A 15202-nucleotide genomic window follows, 5' to 3' on the forward strand; every position below is an offset into this window, starting at 1 on the left:
AAAAGTAATTAAATACAATAAAATTACTAATATACAGCGAAGGAAAATGGAAAACTAAAGATAATTATTAAACGGAAAAAGTAATTAAATTAAGGAAAAAAGCAGTTACTTCTTATACGCTGCATGCGATTAGGTACTGGAAGACAATATTTTATAAAGAAAGAAACACATACACTTGGATTCGAAGAAACACATAAAGCGCTGCTAGCGGTCGGATTAGTGCCAAGTCATCGATCCGTTGTTGATGTTTTCGATCCGACGGTCCACAGGGCTTCTAGGGCCTTCGCTGTAATCACTTTGCATGAGAGAGAGAGGGGGTTCGTGGGGGGCGTCTGTTCGCCGTTAAGTTTGAGGTTCTCCGTCACTTGCCGTCAAGTTTGCTGTCAATCTCCGTCGTCCAGGCCCCTGGTTTGAGTAATGGCGGCGAGCTAGCCAAGAAGAAGTGGAAGAGCAAGGATAGGAGCGTTTCAGAGCGGAGTGAGCGAGCCTCTTTTCAAAAGCGTTTCGTGCAGTTAAGGCTGAAATTTGGTGCGTATCCATGTAAGAATCGCTCGGAACGGCCTTATCTTGTAAATTTTTAAGTGTTTGTTGTTGTTTCATGTTTCAATGAAGAAAACTGGGTAGTTTTATGTAAATTTGTGTAAGAATCGCTGGGAACGGCTTTATCTTGTAAATTAAGGTGTAGTTGTCGTTATAGATGGGGCAAAAGAACTGATTGTTGTTGTATAAATTTGGCGCAGATTCATGCAAGAGACGATTGTGGCGGTTTCTTCATCGAATTTTTGAAGCTTCTGCCCTCCGAGGCTGGAATCTGCAGTTTTAATGAACTCGAACTGTGGAAAAGCTTGTGCTTGCTTAGTATGGCTTCAGGATAAAGTGATTTAGTTGGGAAAAGCAGTTTATTCTTGTGTTTTGAGTGGGTGGGTTTGAACTTCTTGTGGAAGCTTGAATTGCAAGAAAGATGGAAAAAGCATGGGAAAAGGCAGTTGAGGCTGCTAGAGGCGGACAAAACCCTTCAGAAATCGTTTCTTTAACCCTAGACGGTGCCCTTAAAGGTACGCCGTGCAGGTTGCCTCCTGCGGCTCTGTTTGAGCAGTTTCCACGGCTCCAGCAGCTGTCATTAGCCAGCGCTGGCCTGACTTCTCTGGAAGGGTTTCCATCCTTGCCTCATTTAAAACGTCTTGTTCTTAGCGACAACAAGATCTCCGGCGGCCTCGAACATCTGGTGCAAGCGGGGCTTAAATCTCTGGAGGATCTCGATCTGTCGAATAATAGAATACATGTATTGGAGGATCTTGTTCCGTTGTCACAGTTTAACCTTGTGTCTTTGGACCTGTACGAGTGCCCCGTGACGCGGCTGCCAGAGTACAGAGCTAGGGTTTTCGACATCATCAAATCCCTAGAGTTTCTGGACAAGACGGACGTTGAAGGGGGCGAGAGACTTGAATCCGACGATGAAGGGGAGGAAGTGGATTCGGAAGATGAAGATGCGGAGGATGTTGATAATTATACCAGTGAAGACAAGTCCAACGGCGTTCGATCTCTGAACCCATCGGGTGACCAGGACGAGGACGAATTTGAGCAGGAGGATGAAGAGGACGAGCTTGATGTGGATGAGGATGATGAGTATCAAGATGGGGTAACCATTAATGGCCACGGTGTAGCGCCTGGTCATATGGCTGCCAATGCTGCCGGTAATAGCTCGGATGATGATGAGGTGGATGATGAAGATGAGTGCGAGAATGCTGAGGTCCAGGATTTGGACGACGATGGCGATGAAGATAGCGATGAGGTTGTAGCTGAAGCCGACGATGACGATGCCGGTGCTGCAGAAGATGATGAAGATGATGGTGCCACTGAACATGCAAGTAGTGCCCCTGGAGAACTTGATGTTCAAGACGATGATGATAATGCAGACGATGAGGATGGCGAGCTAGGGGATGAAGAAGAAGACGATGAAGGAGTTGAGAACGATGCCGAGGACGATGGCGAAGATGAGGTAAAGCTTGCTTGTTTGTTATCTGGTGTACAGGGCTCAGATATTCATTAGGGTCTTATTTTCTCACCCCTGTTTGTTCAATGTGCAGAAGGGATTCCGGATGCGTAGATATATGTATTGTGATTTTAACATTTCACCTGTATTTATTATTCGGCTGTTTGTTGTTTAACACATGTTCAATGCTTTCTGGCATGTTGCTGTTTGCTTGGTGGCTTGAATATCTTTAACCAGGTTCTCTGGGTCAGTTTGATGTCTGTTCGATGTGCATATTGTAGGAAACTTACCTTATGCATATGTAACCTTGATTAATGTCGGGCATTTTGGGTTTTTCCTTTGACTGTCCCAGAAAGCTACCAGTAGCAGTTACGCTGGTAGCAGGCCTCGCTATTGCTGGAACAGCCCAAATATACTAGCATGTTTAAAGTGGTGTTCCTTGGTCAAAACCCTGTTACGCCTTTGGTGTTACCAGGAGACCCGTTTTTCATTCCGTTCCTCAGTAGACTGGATTCTCCTGTTTCTGATACTCTTATATGCGTGTTACATGCTGGGGGAGGGGGCTGGTTTATGCATCATATACCCAAAACCCTTTAGTCCTGTTTCTGTTAGCATAGTTCTCTATTGGCATCCTCTATTACTCTTCCGAGAAGATAGAGGTAGTGAGCTCATGCATCTTATCCCCTAAAACCCTCAAGCTCCGTTTCTGGTTTGTTCACCATTCATTTTGCTTTACTGGTTCCGAAAACTCAAGTTACGTTGGCAATCCCTATTTACTCGTCTGGCAAAACAAATATCAGCAGTAGTGCAATTTTCAGTAGTTTGATTGAGCTTGTGTGAGCTTTGCTTGATGTGGTATATAATCTTGCAGTGAAAAGAGTAGTACCGTTTCGGTGGTGTGTGGTGCAGGCCATTATTTTGTTGCGATTAGCATTTCTAACCTCGTTATACTTTACATCTGTACGTTGTCTTTTCAGCAGGAAGAAGACTATGGTACGGAGTACTTGGTACAGCCTATTGGTAAGCCCGAAGATGAGGACGGTGGTAGTGATTTTGAACCGGTTGAAGATGGTGCTGAAGATGAGGATATTGATGAGGATGAAGATGATGACAATTACGTTGCTGGAAACCCTCCTGCTGGAAACCAGAAGAGGAGTAGGGATGAAATAGATAGTGATTCGGAGGATGAAGAAAGAAATCCCAAGCGGCGATAAATATAAATTAATATGGCTAATAGTTATTAGGTTTATCTTGTTCTTCTTCTTTGACTATTTTATATGGTAGGTATTTTCGAGTGATAAAGCAACATGCAATGTTTGAGGATCATGGTTTACAGTTGGAAAGTGAGAGGGCTGGGGAGGCTATTGATCTTTGAAATTCTGCTCTGGCCGAAATGTTATTGTATTCTTGATCTGTAACATTCTGTACAAATAGATTGAAATGAGGAAAAATGGATGATGTTTTAAGCATTTATTTTTATTCTATATTTTTAGAGTTTGGAGATTGACTTAGAAGGCTGTCGAGGTTATTATTTGGCGCTTGGTGTAGCGTAAACTAAACTAGTAATCTACCACATGAAGACCTCATGAAAATGATTTGCAACGTGAAAATGACCAGTGTATGGTCCTATATGTTGTGGGTCTATGAAATAGCAGAACTTCTGAGCAGGAAATGTAACTCTATCCTCTGCGTCTCCTAGCTGTGTCTGTGCTTTAGATTATGTCTAATAAAATGTCGACTCTATCCTATCTCAAAGCTGCAATTTAAATTTATATTAAATCTAGCATTTCTCTGGAGCTTCAGTAATCCGAGGGTGATGGGCAATTGTTTTAATCTTCTTTCCATATTTGTGTTATATTCATGTCATCTTTATGTGGGTTGTATTCTTCTGTTTGTCGCTGATGGGATACAAGAGGATTATGGATGGGTTTTACAAATTGTTCCCTGTTGCAACGAGTTCCAGTAACAGTCTTATGTACTTCTCCTTTATTTTGTAGTATATCAGTTTCCCTAGGGATTCTCAAACTTCAAAGAAACAAGTTTTCAATGAAGACTTGAGTTTGATTTTTTCTGGTTATTTTGTGTCCTTTATTACATCCAAAATTTCAATGAAGTTTTGAGTTTGATTTTCTGGTTATTTTGCGTTGTTTATTACGTCAGCATACTTGAGATGGCTTTTTGATCTTGAATGTTTTTTTTTTCAAATCATTTGAGTCTTGATTTGGTCTTCTGCAGCCTTTTCAAATACTAGCCCTCTTTAGTCACCAAGACTACAGCGTTTGAGAATAAATATTTTTATTTCAAATGTCTATTAGATATGGTTTGGCTACATTGTGAGAAAAAAAACATACTGATATAACATGTCTTGGGAGGTTGTCCCGTTTTAGCTCAAAGTTCCAGTAAATGGGGATCTGCTTCTAGGATTTAAATTGGTTTTATTTACAGGAAAATTTGTTTCTTAAATTTAAATTGGTTTCACTTTTACAGTATTAAGTTAAATTGGTTTTATTTTCATATTATTGTGGGATTATTGAGACTCCGATATGCACATCCATCTTATTTACCACTGTTGTCAATAGTGGCCATGTTTACAGGGCAGAATTTGACTTAATGAATTCCATGATTACAGTATTTGAAACATTTGTACGATTTGAGATCAATTTAATAGTTTGTTGGGAGCCTTGTTTATTAAGCCATATATGCCTTTTATTTTTGGTTTAAGCTGAAATACATTTACAGCGAAAATGGGATAAACATAGTTTACTTACCTCCAGATAGGTAGTTTACCCCTCTTCATTTTTGGGTATGATGCTTGTTTATTTACCCGAGTCATTTCACTTATTTGAATTTCATAGTTTACTTGCCTCCAGATAGGTAGTTTACCCCTATTCATTTTTGGGTATGATAGCTTGTTTATTTACCTCACTTCTTTGAATTTCATAGTTTACTTACTTCCAGAGAGGTAGTTTACCCCTCTTCATTTTTGTTTTTGGTATGATGCTTGTTTATCTACCTAGTCATTTCACTTTTTTGAATTTCATAGTTTACTTACTCCCAGATAGGTAGTTTACTTATCTTCAGATACAGCTTGAGTGGGCCTAATGGTTAAGAGCATGTTTTTCCTTCTAAGAGGTCACAAGTTCAAAACCAGAGGGGGTAGAGTATGTATGCCTTCATAGACTTAGCAGTCAAATCGCTGCGTGGAAGTGGGTCCCTTGTCCCACAAACAACGGGGTCTCATACACCAATTTGGTGTCTGGCTTGGCCGTGACCTTAAAAATGGATATTATTATTATTATTTACCTGAGTCATTTCACTAAACGGGATCTCATACACCAATTTGGTGTCTGGCTTGGCCGTGACCTTAAAAATAGATATTATTATTATTATTATTTACCCGAATCATTTCACTTTGAATTTCAAAAAGACCGCAATCGTAGTTGCAATGCTGACCTGTTAAAGAAATTATTTGTCTTTGTATAGCTCCGTCTTCTCCAATGTCTGTATGGCATCCTTTTTAGGTAGGAGTGGAGACTGGAATACTGGATGATTTTATCCATGGAGTAACGGTAGTAGTGGTTGGTAGATCTTAATTTTTTGTGGTCCTATCAAATAAGACCAACCTGGCATTGTTTTATTTGTTGTGATTTACTATGCTATATACTGTTCACTGTGGAGCTTTCAATTCCTTTTGGCAAGTTATATGTGTTTTTTCTACTCTAGTCAAGTGAAGCCAGTCATTGGACATATGATTAAAGGGTTTGGATGCGTGGGACTGGCATGTAGGAACTTGCTAGGTGTTTTATTATTCTATTACTTACTCTGCACATATTTGACTGTAAAAAGTTACTGGATAAAAGTTATATACTATGTAGGCGACAAACAAAACGATCCGGTTTTAAACTGTTAATGATTGGTGTGAGAGAATGGAACGTGAGATTTGGCGGTTCATAATTTGAACACGTCATCTCTTCTCAGTGTTTCCAGTGATTAACAAATATGATATGTTGTGAAATTGATTTGACGAAAAAGATTCGGTGGGGTTTTTCTAGTCAATAAAAAGAGCCGAATAGAGCTTCAATATAAATTTTAGCACCTACAGAGGCCCGGGGAAAATAATTCCAAACCAACAATGTTACATACCTAGTCCCTAGAACTGTATGGTGTTCTGTACTAATTCAGGTTTCAAATTATAGTTCTTAGAGTAAGCTGAAGCTAGCTGTTGCTTGCAAGGAGAGCTGAAACGAAGCACAATTCTAGAAATTAAATGTAATTATATTCCCTATATCCCAGTGAAATGCGCAACTGAGGCTCCCTAAGCAGTAGGAATATTTAAAACACTAAAATATATTTTAATACATTCGGTAAGTTAGTCTGCAGATATGTTAAAAGCGTTTAGGCTGTCTGTGTTGATGATTTCCCTGGTAAGTTACTCTCTGGATATGCTTAAAAGTGTTTTTGTGATTGGCTGCCTGTGTTGACGATTTCCCTGGTAAGTTACTCTCTGGATATGCTGCGTGTTTGTTATTGGTTGGCTGTGTTGACAATATCCCTGCTAAGTTACTCTCTCGATATGTTAAAAGCGTTTTTGTAATTGGTTGGCTGTGTTGACAATATCCCTGGTGGTGGTTTTCAGACACAGATATTTTCAGGTACATAGATATCAACTGTAATAGAAAGTCCTCTTACCAAATATATATTTTATATATTTGGTAGTTGTTCTCATGGACATAGATCTCAACGGCTAGATAAATTTTTAATGTAATAGAAAGCCCCTTTATTGAATATATCATATATATTTGTATATTAATTTATATTTTTTAATCTGAGGTATAAATAAGGGTTTAGTTTTTATTAAGTTAATAGTTTTAAAAAGTTATGAGGGCTGTGTGGTTAGAAAACTGTTTTAAAGGGCATTTAGGCTCAGTGGTGTCTTGCATAATTTGAATAGCAGCAGTTGTAGGCATTTTACTAGTGTATAGATTATATTAAAATTGACCTTTGTTTTAGTTGGAAAAATTATTTTTATATTTATTTTTTTATTTCTAGTTTTTACTCTAGCTGATACTACCTTGTAATGTCTCGAGTCCCCAGCCAACAATGCTACCACACAACCCACAACCAGGCACTGCCATTTCTCAGTGGAAGCTTCAAAATTCTGGTACAGACTCCAACCTTGGCCACTTCTAGAGCCCCCTGTGACCACACCAGATCACGGATGGCCCTCTGTGTCATCTTATTACACCGTGTATCTGTCAATTTAGCTATAAAAGTGAGGCCATGTAATGTATTTGTTCTTGGTATTAATTCACTAAATTATTAAATGCATAACTATATGTATAATTCAAGCAATACTAAGCTGCTATTTACCATGTATCATTTAGCATTTAATCACACATTTAATCAGTAAATGTACACATATACATTATGTTCCATAAAAAAACAAGGGTATTCCTCTCATCATGTCTTCCTGCTCCAGATTAGCATCTTTAGGACTTAGCATGGTCCACTGCAGCTTTACCATACTGATGTAAACACATTTAATCAGTAAATATATACACATATACATTATGTTCCTTTAAAAAGATGAGGGTTTTCCTCTCGTCATGTCTTCCTGCTCCCGATTAGCATCTTTAGGACTGAGTCCACTGCAGATTTACAATACTGATGTCTCGATTCAGGAGCATTTTAATTTTCTTATCCAAAATTCATACCAGTCGGACTTGGAAGTCGACCTATTTACAATACTGATGGCTGGATTCAGGAGCATTTTAATTTTCTTATCCAAAATCCTTACCAGTCGGACTTTGAAGTCGACCTATTTTTAAGGAAAGAAAACATGAAAACACATTATGAAAATACATAGATGCAGACAATGCAAGTCTGTATGCAACTGGGCCGATATCTTCTACAATCTTGAGTGATACCTCGTTGTCAATGTGGCACAATTGCCTAATCTCATTGACCTTTTCTTTGCTTTTATTTTTAAGAATACATTTCCCCAATTTAAAATTCTCTGTTAATTCTGTTTATATCTGCATGACTTTTTGCTTATTGAGGTAGCTTTCAAATTCTACTTTCACCACTTGTTTTTCTATTTTTTAGCTCAATTTTAGAGCAACTATAACTCTGTACACCTGATCACTCCAACTGAAGAGAGTATTTCACCTCCTACCATACAAAATTTCAAATGGATTCAACTCCAACCCTTCTTGATTCCTGTTGTATACAAACTCTACCAAATATATGTAGTCTTCCCATCTCAATAGCTTACCATCATATACATTACTTCTTTAACTCTCTCGGGATAATATGCTGTTCTAAAATTCAAATTAGTACCCAATCTTATAAATAATCCCATTTAATTCAAATTAGTACCCAATCTTATAAATAATCCCATTAAAAAGTTAAATGTAAACTATGTAAACTTTCGATCTTCGTCATATACATCACTTGTTTAACTCTCTGTAGCATACCATTATATACATTACTAGTTTAAACTCTCTGTGGCTTACCATTATATACATTACTTGTTTAACTCTGGATAATATGCTGTACTAAAATTCAAATTAGTATCCAAATTTATAAATAATTCCATTAAAAAATTAAGATATAAACTATGTAAACTTTGGATCTTCGTCTGAAATAATTATCAAAGATATTAACCAACTTTGCAAATAACGAACCTTGTTTTTTTAATCTATTTTACTAAATTTCCTGTTATCTCATAAAAAGCCAACCTCTTTAAAAAAAACATAGAGACTAAAAATACGATGAGATAACATAGTTAACTAACCTCTTTAAATAAAGCATATACGACTTTGCAAAATAATCAACAATGTTTTTTAATCTATATTATTAAATTTCTAATCTTTCCTCTTCAAAAATTAACACTAATCTCTTTAAATAAAACACATAGATAAACACATAGAATAGAACTATGATGGGATTAAATCATGATTCATTAACTTGAATATATTAATTAATTATAGCTGATTTTTAAAAATATATAGAATATAATTTTATAGAGTGGGTTAAGAGTATGTGTATTTTCTTAAAAGGTCACAAGTTCAAAATCAAAAAAGTAGAGTATGTATAGTATGTATGCTTTCGTAGACTTAATAGTCTAGTTAGTCATTGTTACATGGAGGTGGGCCCCTTGTCTCACAAACAAGGAGGTCTTATACACTAATTTGGTGTTTGGGTGAGGTCTTGTACACCAATTTGGTGTCTGGCTTAAATAATAATAATAAGAAAAATATAACTATGATGAATAACTTGAAATGATAAATTATGGTTGGAATAGATAAAATGTAACCATCTTTATTGATCAATAAATAGATAAGTAAAAGCTTTCCCTCTTAAAAAATCAAGCTCCTTAAACAAGGGATATGAAGGTGAGTCTTTTGTCTCACAAACAAAGAAATCTCATACACCAATTTGGTGTATTCGCTTTCGCTTGGTTGTGACCTTAAAATTAGATAATAATAATAATAATAAATATAACGATAATAAATAGCTTAAAATAATAAACTAAAGTTAGAATAGATAAAATTTAACCATTTTCATTCATCAATAAATAGAGAAATAAGAACCTTCAGCCTTCAAAAATCAAACTCTTTAAACAAAGAATATGGATTGGAGGGATAGACTAACTTGACACTGTCAACTATAGTTGGATAGATAAAGTTTAACCAATTATAATGGGAAGAAATTAGTTTAAAAAATAAAAGGGTAAAATATCATTAACATCATCATTTAAAAATAATTATTTTTACTTTTAATAATTGACAAAGTCATTAAAATGAACTCCTAAAATTAAAAATAATTTAAAACCTATTTACTTTTAAAAAAGGTGTAGCCGCCCCAAGTGACATTCCATCAACCCATCTCTCTCTTGACGTGCAGCCGTTGGTGGGGGTACATGGGGCTTGTCATGTTTTTATTCCATCAACCCATCCCTCGATTGACATGCAGCCGTTGGTGGGGTCCATGGGGCTTCTTGTCATGTTTTTATGGTTATGATGGTGGGGTTTTCCCCAATGGGGTAATGTTTTTATCCCAGGGCAACTTTTGTAAGATTGGTGCTTTTCAGTGGGTGGCTTTGTAGATGGGACTCACCAAAATTTTGCCATTTGACACCTTTTAGTTGAAGGTTTCATCATTAAAGAGGGACTTATTCTTTCAAGGAACCTGTTCATTTTATCCTTTGCAATGATAATATTTTATCATTTTAATGTTGGTAATGGGGAGTGTGTGTTTGCTAACTTTTGTGTCTGGTTATTTGACACCTTTTAGTTGAAGGTTTCATCATTAAAGAGGGACTTATTCTTTCAAGGAACCTGTTCATTTTATCCTTTGCAATGATAATATTTTATCATTTTAATGTTGGTAATGGGGAGTGTGTGTTTGCTAACTTTTGTGTCTGGTTATTTAACATTTAATGTTACAGTGGGTGGTATACAGTGTCAAATTTGAAATCAGATAGTTTATATATGACTTGTAGTGTTAAATGCTGCATAAAAGAGAGGATATTGTTATTTAGTTTTTATGGGTTAAGTGGAAAATAATATACAATAATATTTGATAAATAGTTTTAGTTTTGATAATATTAGATGGAAAATTGAATAATTTTTAGGGTTTGAAATTATTAATCTCTAGAGTATTTATATCTTTTTTTAAAAGTAATATTTAAGATTATGATAGGTAAATTATTAATGAGTAGATTGCTTAATTTGAAAAACATCATAAGACAAGTTCATTGGTTGCTATCCTCAACACGCCACACTTTTTCATGCTCCATTATTTTATGCATTTGCTCATCCAAAAGATTCATAATGTTTTTGTTATGTGCGTCACATTATTTTTCATTTTCACGGATGTAGATGGAAATGATTTCAAGGAGATCTCTAGGGTCCATTATAGAAAAAATAAATAGAAGCATTTGGCCCAAATAATTTATATTAGAGTAGGATAATGGTTGAACTAGACACGCAAACAAATCGTAAGAATACTATATACCAAATCCAAAAAGATTTACATGAAAGTCCCATAAATCCCATAAATGATGATGATGAGTCCCACAAGTCTCATAAATGCTAGGCATAACCCACGGTTGATGCTAAAATTGTAAAACAAAATCCAATACCAGAGTCGAGAAACAATATTTCAAATAACCTTGAAGGAAGCTCCTAAGAACCAACCATTAAATGATTTGAAGATTGAATTATTGACACTCATAAAAGAAAAATGCCAATGCGGGTTAGTAATTGTCTTCCCAAACCCTATTTTGATGAAGAGAACACTAAAAGGCAGCGAAATCCAAACATGTAGACTGTAGAGAATCTTGGTAAAGACTTCCCATCAACTATCCTTGAAATACACAACTATGAGAGCATAATTCCTACCTTTTCCAAATGTAAATCACATTTCAAGCAAGACATGAAGCCTAAGCAAGTTATTGCAAAGTTCCCAACAGCGTTCTCACCAAGCTGAATAATTGAACCAAAACAAAACCACATTCATTGTTGAGGTAGTTCTAATATAATCCCGCCTTGTATGTTGAAACTTATTATCAAGGAAATATATAGCATGACAATTGTAAATGCTTACATCCCATATCCCACAGATTTTGTCCTTTCAACGCACTTCGATTCATATGAATTTGAACTATTTGTGTGGCATTCTATCTACTCCATAAACACTAAACAACACCGCTCATTAATTTATAAAATCATAACTATTTGTGGCATTCTATCTGCTCCATACACACAAAGCAACATCATTCATAAATTTAGAGAATCATAAACTTTGAGATAGGCGTACAGTAAGAATCCTTAATTTATTATGCTTCCTTGTGATAAATGAATGGCTTCATTTGAAAGTTATTGATGATCCCATTGTGCTATCTCAAGATATGATAAAATGAAACCTTTTTTAGGCAATGAGTGTTCTTGATGATTTGTGAGACAATGGAGGCTAATTTGATATCTTGAGGAATAAATGGATTTTTTAAGTATTTAATAATAATTATTGGACCACTAATTAATGACTCAATTCTAGCATTACTAGCTATAATTATACCTTGAAGAAGCACATATGCCTCTACTTCGTTGTTTGTCGAGACACTTATATGAAAGACTTATATGAAGGAAGCTTCACGGTTTTTGTTAAGGTGACCACATGTCTTGTGCTTCCCACCTCTAAGAAAACATTTTTGTGTTAAGAACTTTTTATTTGATTTTTTTTCCCTTATTTTTAATACATTCACATTGGTTGATAGGTTTGTTTTGCACTAGCATATAAATCCCAATAAATTAGTAAAATGAATATATGTGCTTGCATGTTATTGTGTGCCCCATCTATGCGTAAATATGCATGTGTGGATAATAAATATTAATAATACATAATTAAAAATGTTGTGTTTGGCTTATGTGCGTTGATGTGAATGATAACCATTAAGTGATGAGTGATATATAATGGAAGAAATACACCATGCCCCTAGGGTATAAGATTACTTTAGCTTTAGTGTCAATATATGATTTATGTTCATTGTATATTTTTGAAAATTGTTTTTTAGTGTGATGGTTACACTTTGAAACATGTTACATGTCACTGTATCTTGTAAAATTTATTTTAATCATGAATACACCTAATTCATGCTTAAACATTAGTTTTTTTAAAGTTTGAAAGTAAAAAAAATTAAAAACCTACATGGTGGAAGAAATAAGTTTTCAACCACAGTGAAATAAACCAATCACAAATCATCATCTCAAGTTAATTCATTGAACAATAATCTAACTCATCCCCTTGCAACTTGGGTGAGAAAAATGGATAGATCAATAAAAAAGGGAGACATCATACTTCTTCCCTTTGTGATTCCAATCACAAATCATCTTAATCTCAAGTTAACTCATTGAACAATTATCTAACTCATCCCTTACAACCTTCGTGAGGGGAAAGGATAGATCAATAAAAAAAAAAATAGACATCATACTTCTTTTTGTGATTCCATTTAGATAAATTAGTTAAGGAAGGTGATAGATTGATAAAAAATTAGAGAAATAATATTTTAAATTGTTAGAAAATTTAGTAACTTTAAAATTTAATATAAAATATATGAAAATTAATATAAAAATAAAAAATTACTTTACTGAAAAATAATATAAATTTAAAGAATTAAATTAATTGATTATTATTATTATTAATATATTTATTTAGAAATAATTAATTTGAATTTCTTAAATAACTATATATATATATATATATAATATATATATTATTTATCTTATCACTCAACTTATAAAAAAAATTATATAAGTAAAAATTGAACGATGACATTGGACGCCCAACCCATTAATAGGGTAGAATTGTCACTGGTGTAATTCTAAATACGGTGATATTGACCTTGAACTGTAATAACATTCATGAATAATATATTTTTTGAATATTTTGTTTGGCATTTCTCCTTTTTGGCTTTTTGCCATTATTGGATATGTAGCTTACATTGGGCTTCTTTTATGTTTTTCTTGAGCTATGTTTGGTATGACGTGATCTTAAGTTGTCTAGGACTTGTTTTATGCTATTTTTATCTAAGTTTGGTATGATGTAATATTATGTTGTTCTTATTATTGGGTTTAGACTTGTTTTATGTACTTATATATCTATGTTAGACATGATGGGATATTAGGTTATTTTGGATTTATTCTATCACTTTTCCCATTATGATGTAGTATGGAGTACCTTCTGATATTGGATTTGTCTATGTTACTAAGATGCAAATGAATGGATGACAAAAAAATAAATAGTATGAAGTTAGAAAAGTTAATTATATTAAAAATAAGTTTATAATGGAGTTAGAGAAGTTAATTATATTAAAATAGGTTTATAATATTCATAATTTAATAAAGTGTTTTTTTTTTTAAATTTATTTATTTATTTATAAATTAGTATTATAGATATATAAATAAGAGAAGTTGTTATTTAAAATATAAAAAAAATTAAGTTATATAAGATTATTTTATGTGTAATTAATATTATTTATATATGTATAATATATTATAATATAATTTTTATTTTATATATTTATAATAATGATATTTATCTTTATTTTTGTTGGGAATTATGATTGTCGTTAAATCAAAACTTACAAGTCTTAGTCAACAATCACATTGCCAGATATGTTAGTCCATGTCGTGAAACACAGGGAAAGTCAACGATCAAATTGCTAGAGATAAGGATCCATGAGAGGTAGTTAGTCCATGTCGTGTGTTAAACACACATGGGCAGCGAGAGAAAATATGAAAGATAAAACATGCAGTACAATTTTTATTAACAATTGATATACATTTATAGTACATTGTTGCGACCATTGGGTTTCACATCCCAAGGTCTCTTGGACTACTTAGTCTATTCAGCTTCCACACTAACCCATTTAGGATTAGGTGTCCAACATTCCCCCCCTTAATCCGAAGGGTTATGTATGAGTCCAAGAAGAGCTGTAATACAAAATGTTGATGCCCATTGCCAAGAAACGATCCATCCAAGATGAATCTTTGTTTTTGCAGGACGTTTGTTTCTGAAGCATCTGTGTGAAGAATGGGTGGTTTTATGACAGTGCTTACATGGATGAAGATCAAAACAATGATCTTTCAAATGGCCAACTCGGTCACAGTGTTGGCATTTTACAATCTGTTGTTGTTGTTGCTGTGGAAGAGGGGTAGAATCTGGAACAGCTGGAGGTGAACTGTCATGAGGAGCAGGTGAACTGTCATGAATAAATCCAGCACTCTGAAACTGAATGGGCTTTGAGTAGTCTGGAATATGAAAGGACAAGTCCTTGTCATATCCAAGACCAGTTCTGTGCTTGATGTGGACAAGTTGTTCCCAAGGTCTGATGATGGGCTTGGGAAGTGCAGACTGAGTTTCTGCATCTGCATGTACAACGGCTGCTTTATTGGGCACTGGATCTGAATGAACTTCAACAATATTGTTTCGCTGTTTTTGGGAGTCTGTTTCAATCTTCTGAACAGAAACAGATTCATAATGATGACTCCACTGCTGTAATTATTCCTGCTGTCGCTGAGATTCAAGCCGCAAAAAATCAATCTTTCCCTGTGCATTTTGTAGACATGTCTGAATTTCTGAGAGAGATCCTATGCTGATTTGTAATGTGTCATCAACAGTATATTGTATAAGGGTTTTCATGAA

General features: G+C 34.7%; 1 protein-coding gene across 3 annotated transcripts; it reads left to right on the forward strand.

Annotated features, from left to right (window-relative positions):
• The first annotated feature begins 228 nt into the window (after window positions 1–228).
• LOC149182635 (uncharacterized) lies at window positions 229–3477 on the forward strand. Of its 3 annotated transcripts, none has more exons than XM_089416908.1 (3): window positions 229–540; window positions 741–1999; window positions 2974–3477. In XM_089416908.1, the coding sequence occupies exons 2-3, from the start codon at window positions 962–964 to the stop codon at window positions 3205–3207; spliced, it is 1272 nt and encodes a 423-aa protein (XP_089273034.1). In that variant the 5' UTR covers window positions 229–540; window positions 741–961; the 3' UTR covers window positions 3208–3477. The 3 variants fall into 3 exon arrangements, with proteins under 3 accessions (XP_089273034.1, XP_089273031.1, XP_089273033.1); XM_089416905.1 differs by having other exon boundaries at window positions 230–540; window positions 2971–3477; XM_089416907.1 differs by having other exon boundaries at window positions 230–528; window positions 2971–3477.
• Window positions 3478–15202: the final 11725 nt, after the last annotated feature.

Source organism: Pinus tabuliformis, chromosome 3_2 (assembly GCF_031772625.1).
Source record: "Pinus tabuliformis cultivar Carrire ecotype Pingquan chromosome 3_2, CPIR1, whole genome shotgun sequence".
Classification (NCBI taxonomy): domain Eukaryota; kingdom Viridiplantae; phylum Streptophyta; class Pinopsida; order Pinales; family Pinaceae; genus Pinus; species Pinus tabuliformis.

Excerpts from the sequence above, each read along its gene's own strand:
- LOC149182635 (XM_089416905.1), top strand. The coding sequence starts at position 962 with ATGGAAAAAGCATGGGAAAAGGCAGTTGAGGCTGCTAGAGGCGGACAA. Across the intron at positions 2,000-2,970 it reads AGGACGATGGCGAAGATGAG|CAGGAAGAAGACTATGGTAC; the intron begins GTAAAGCTTGCT and ends TTGTCTTTTCAG.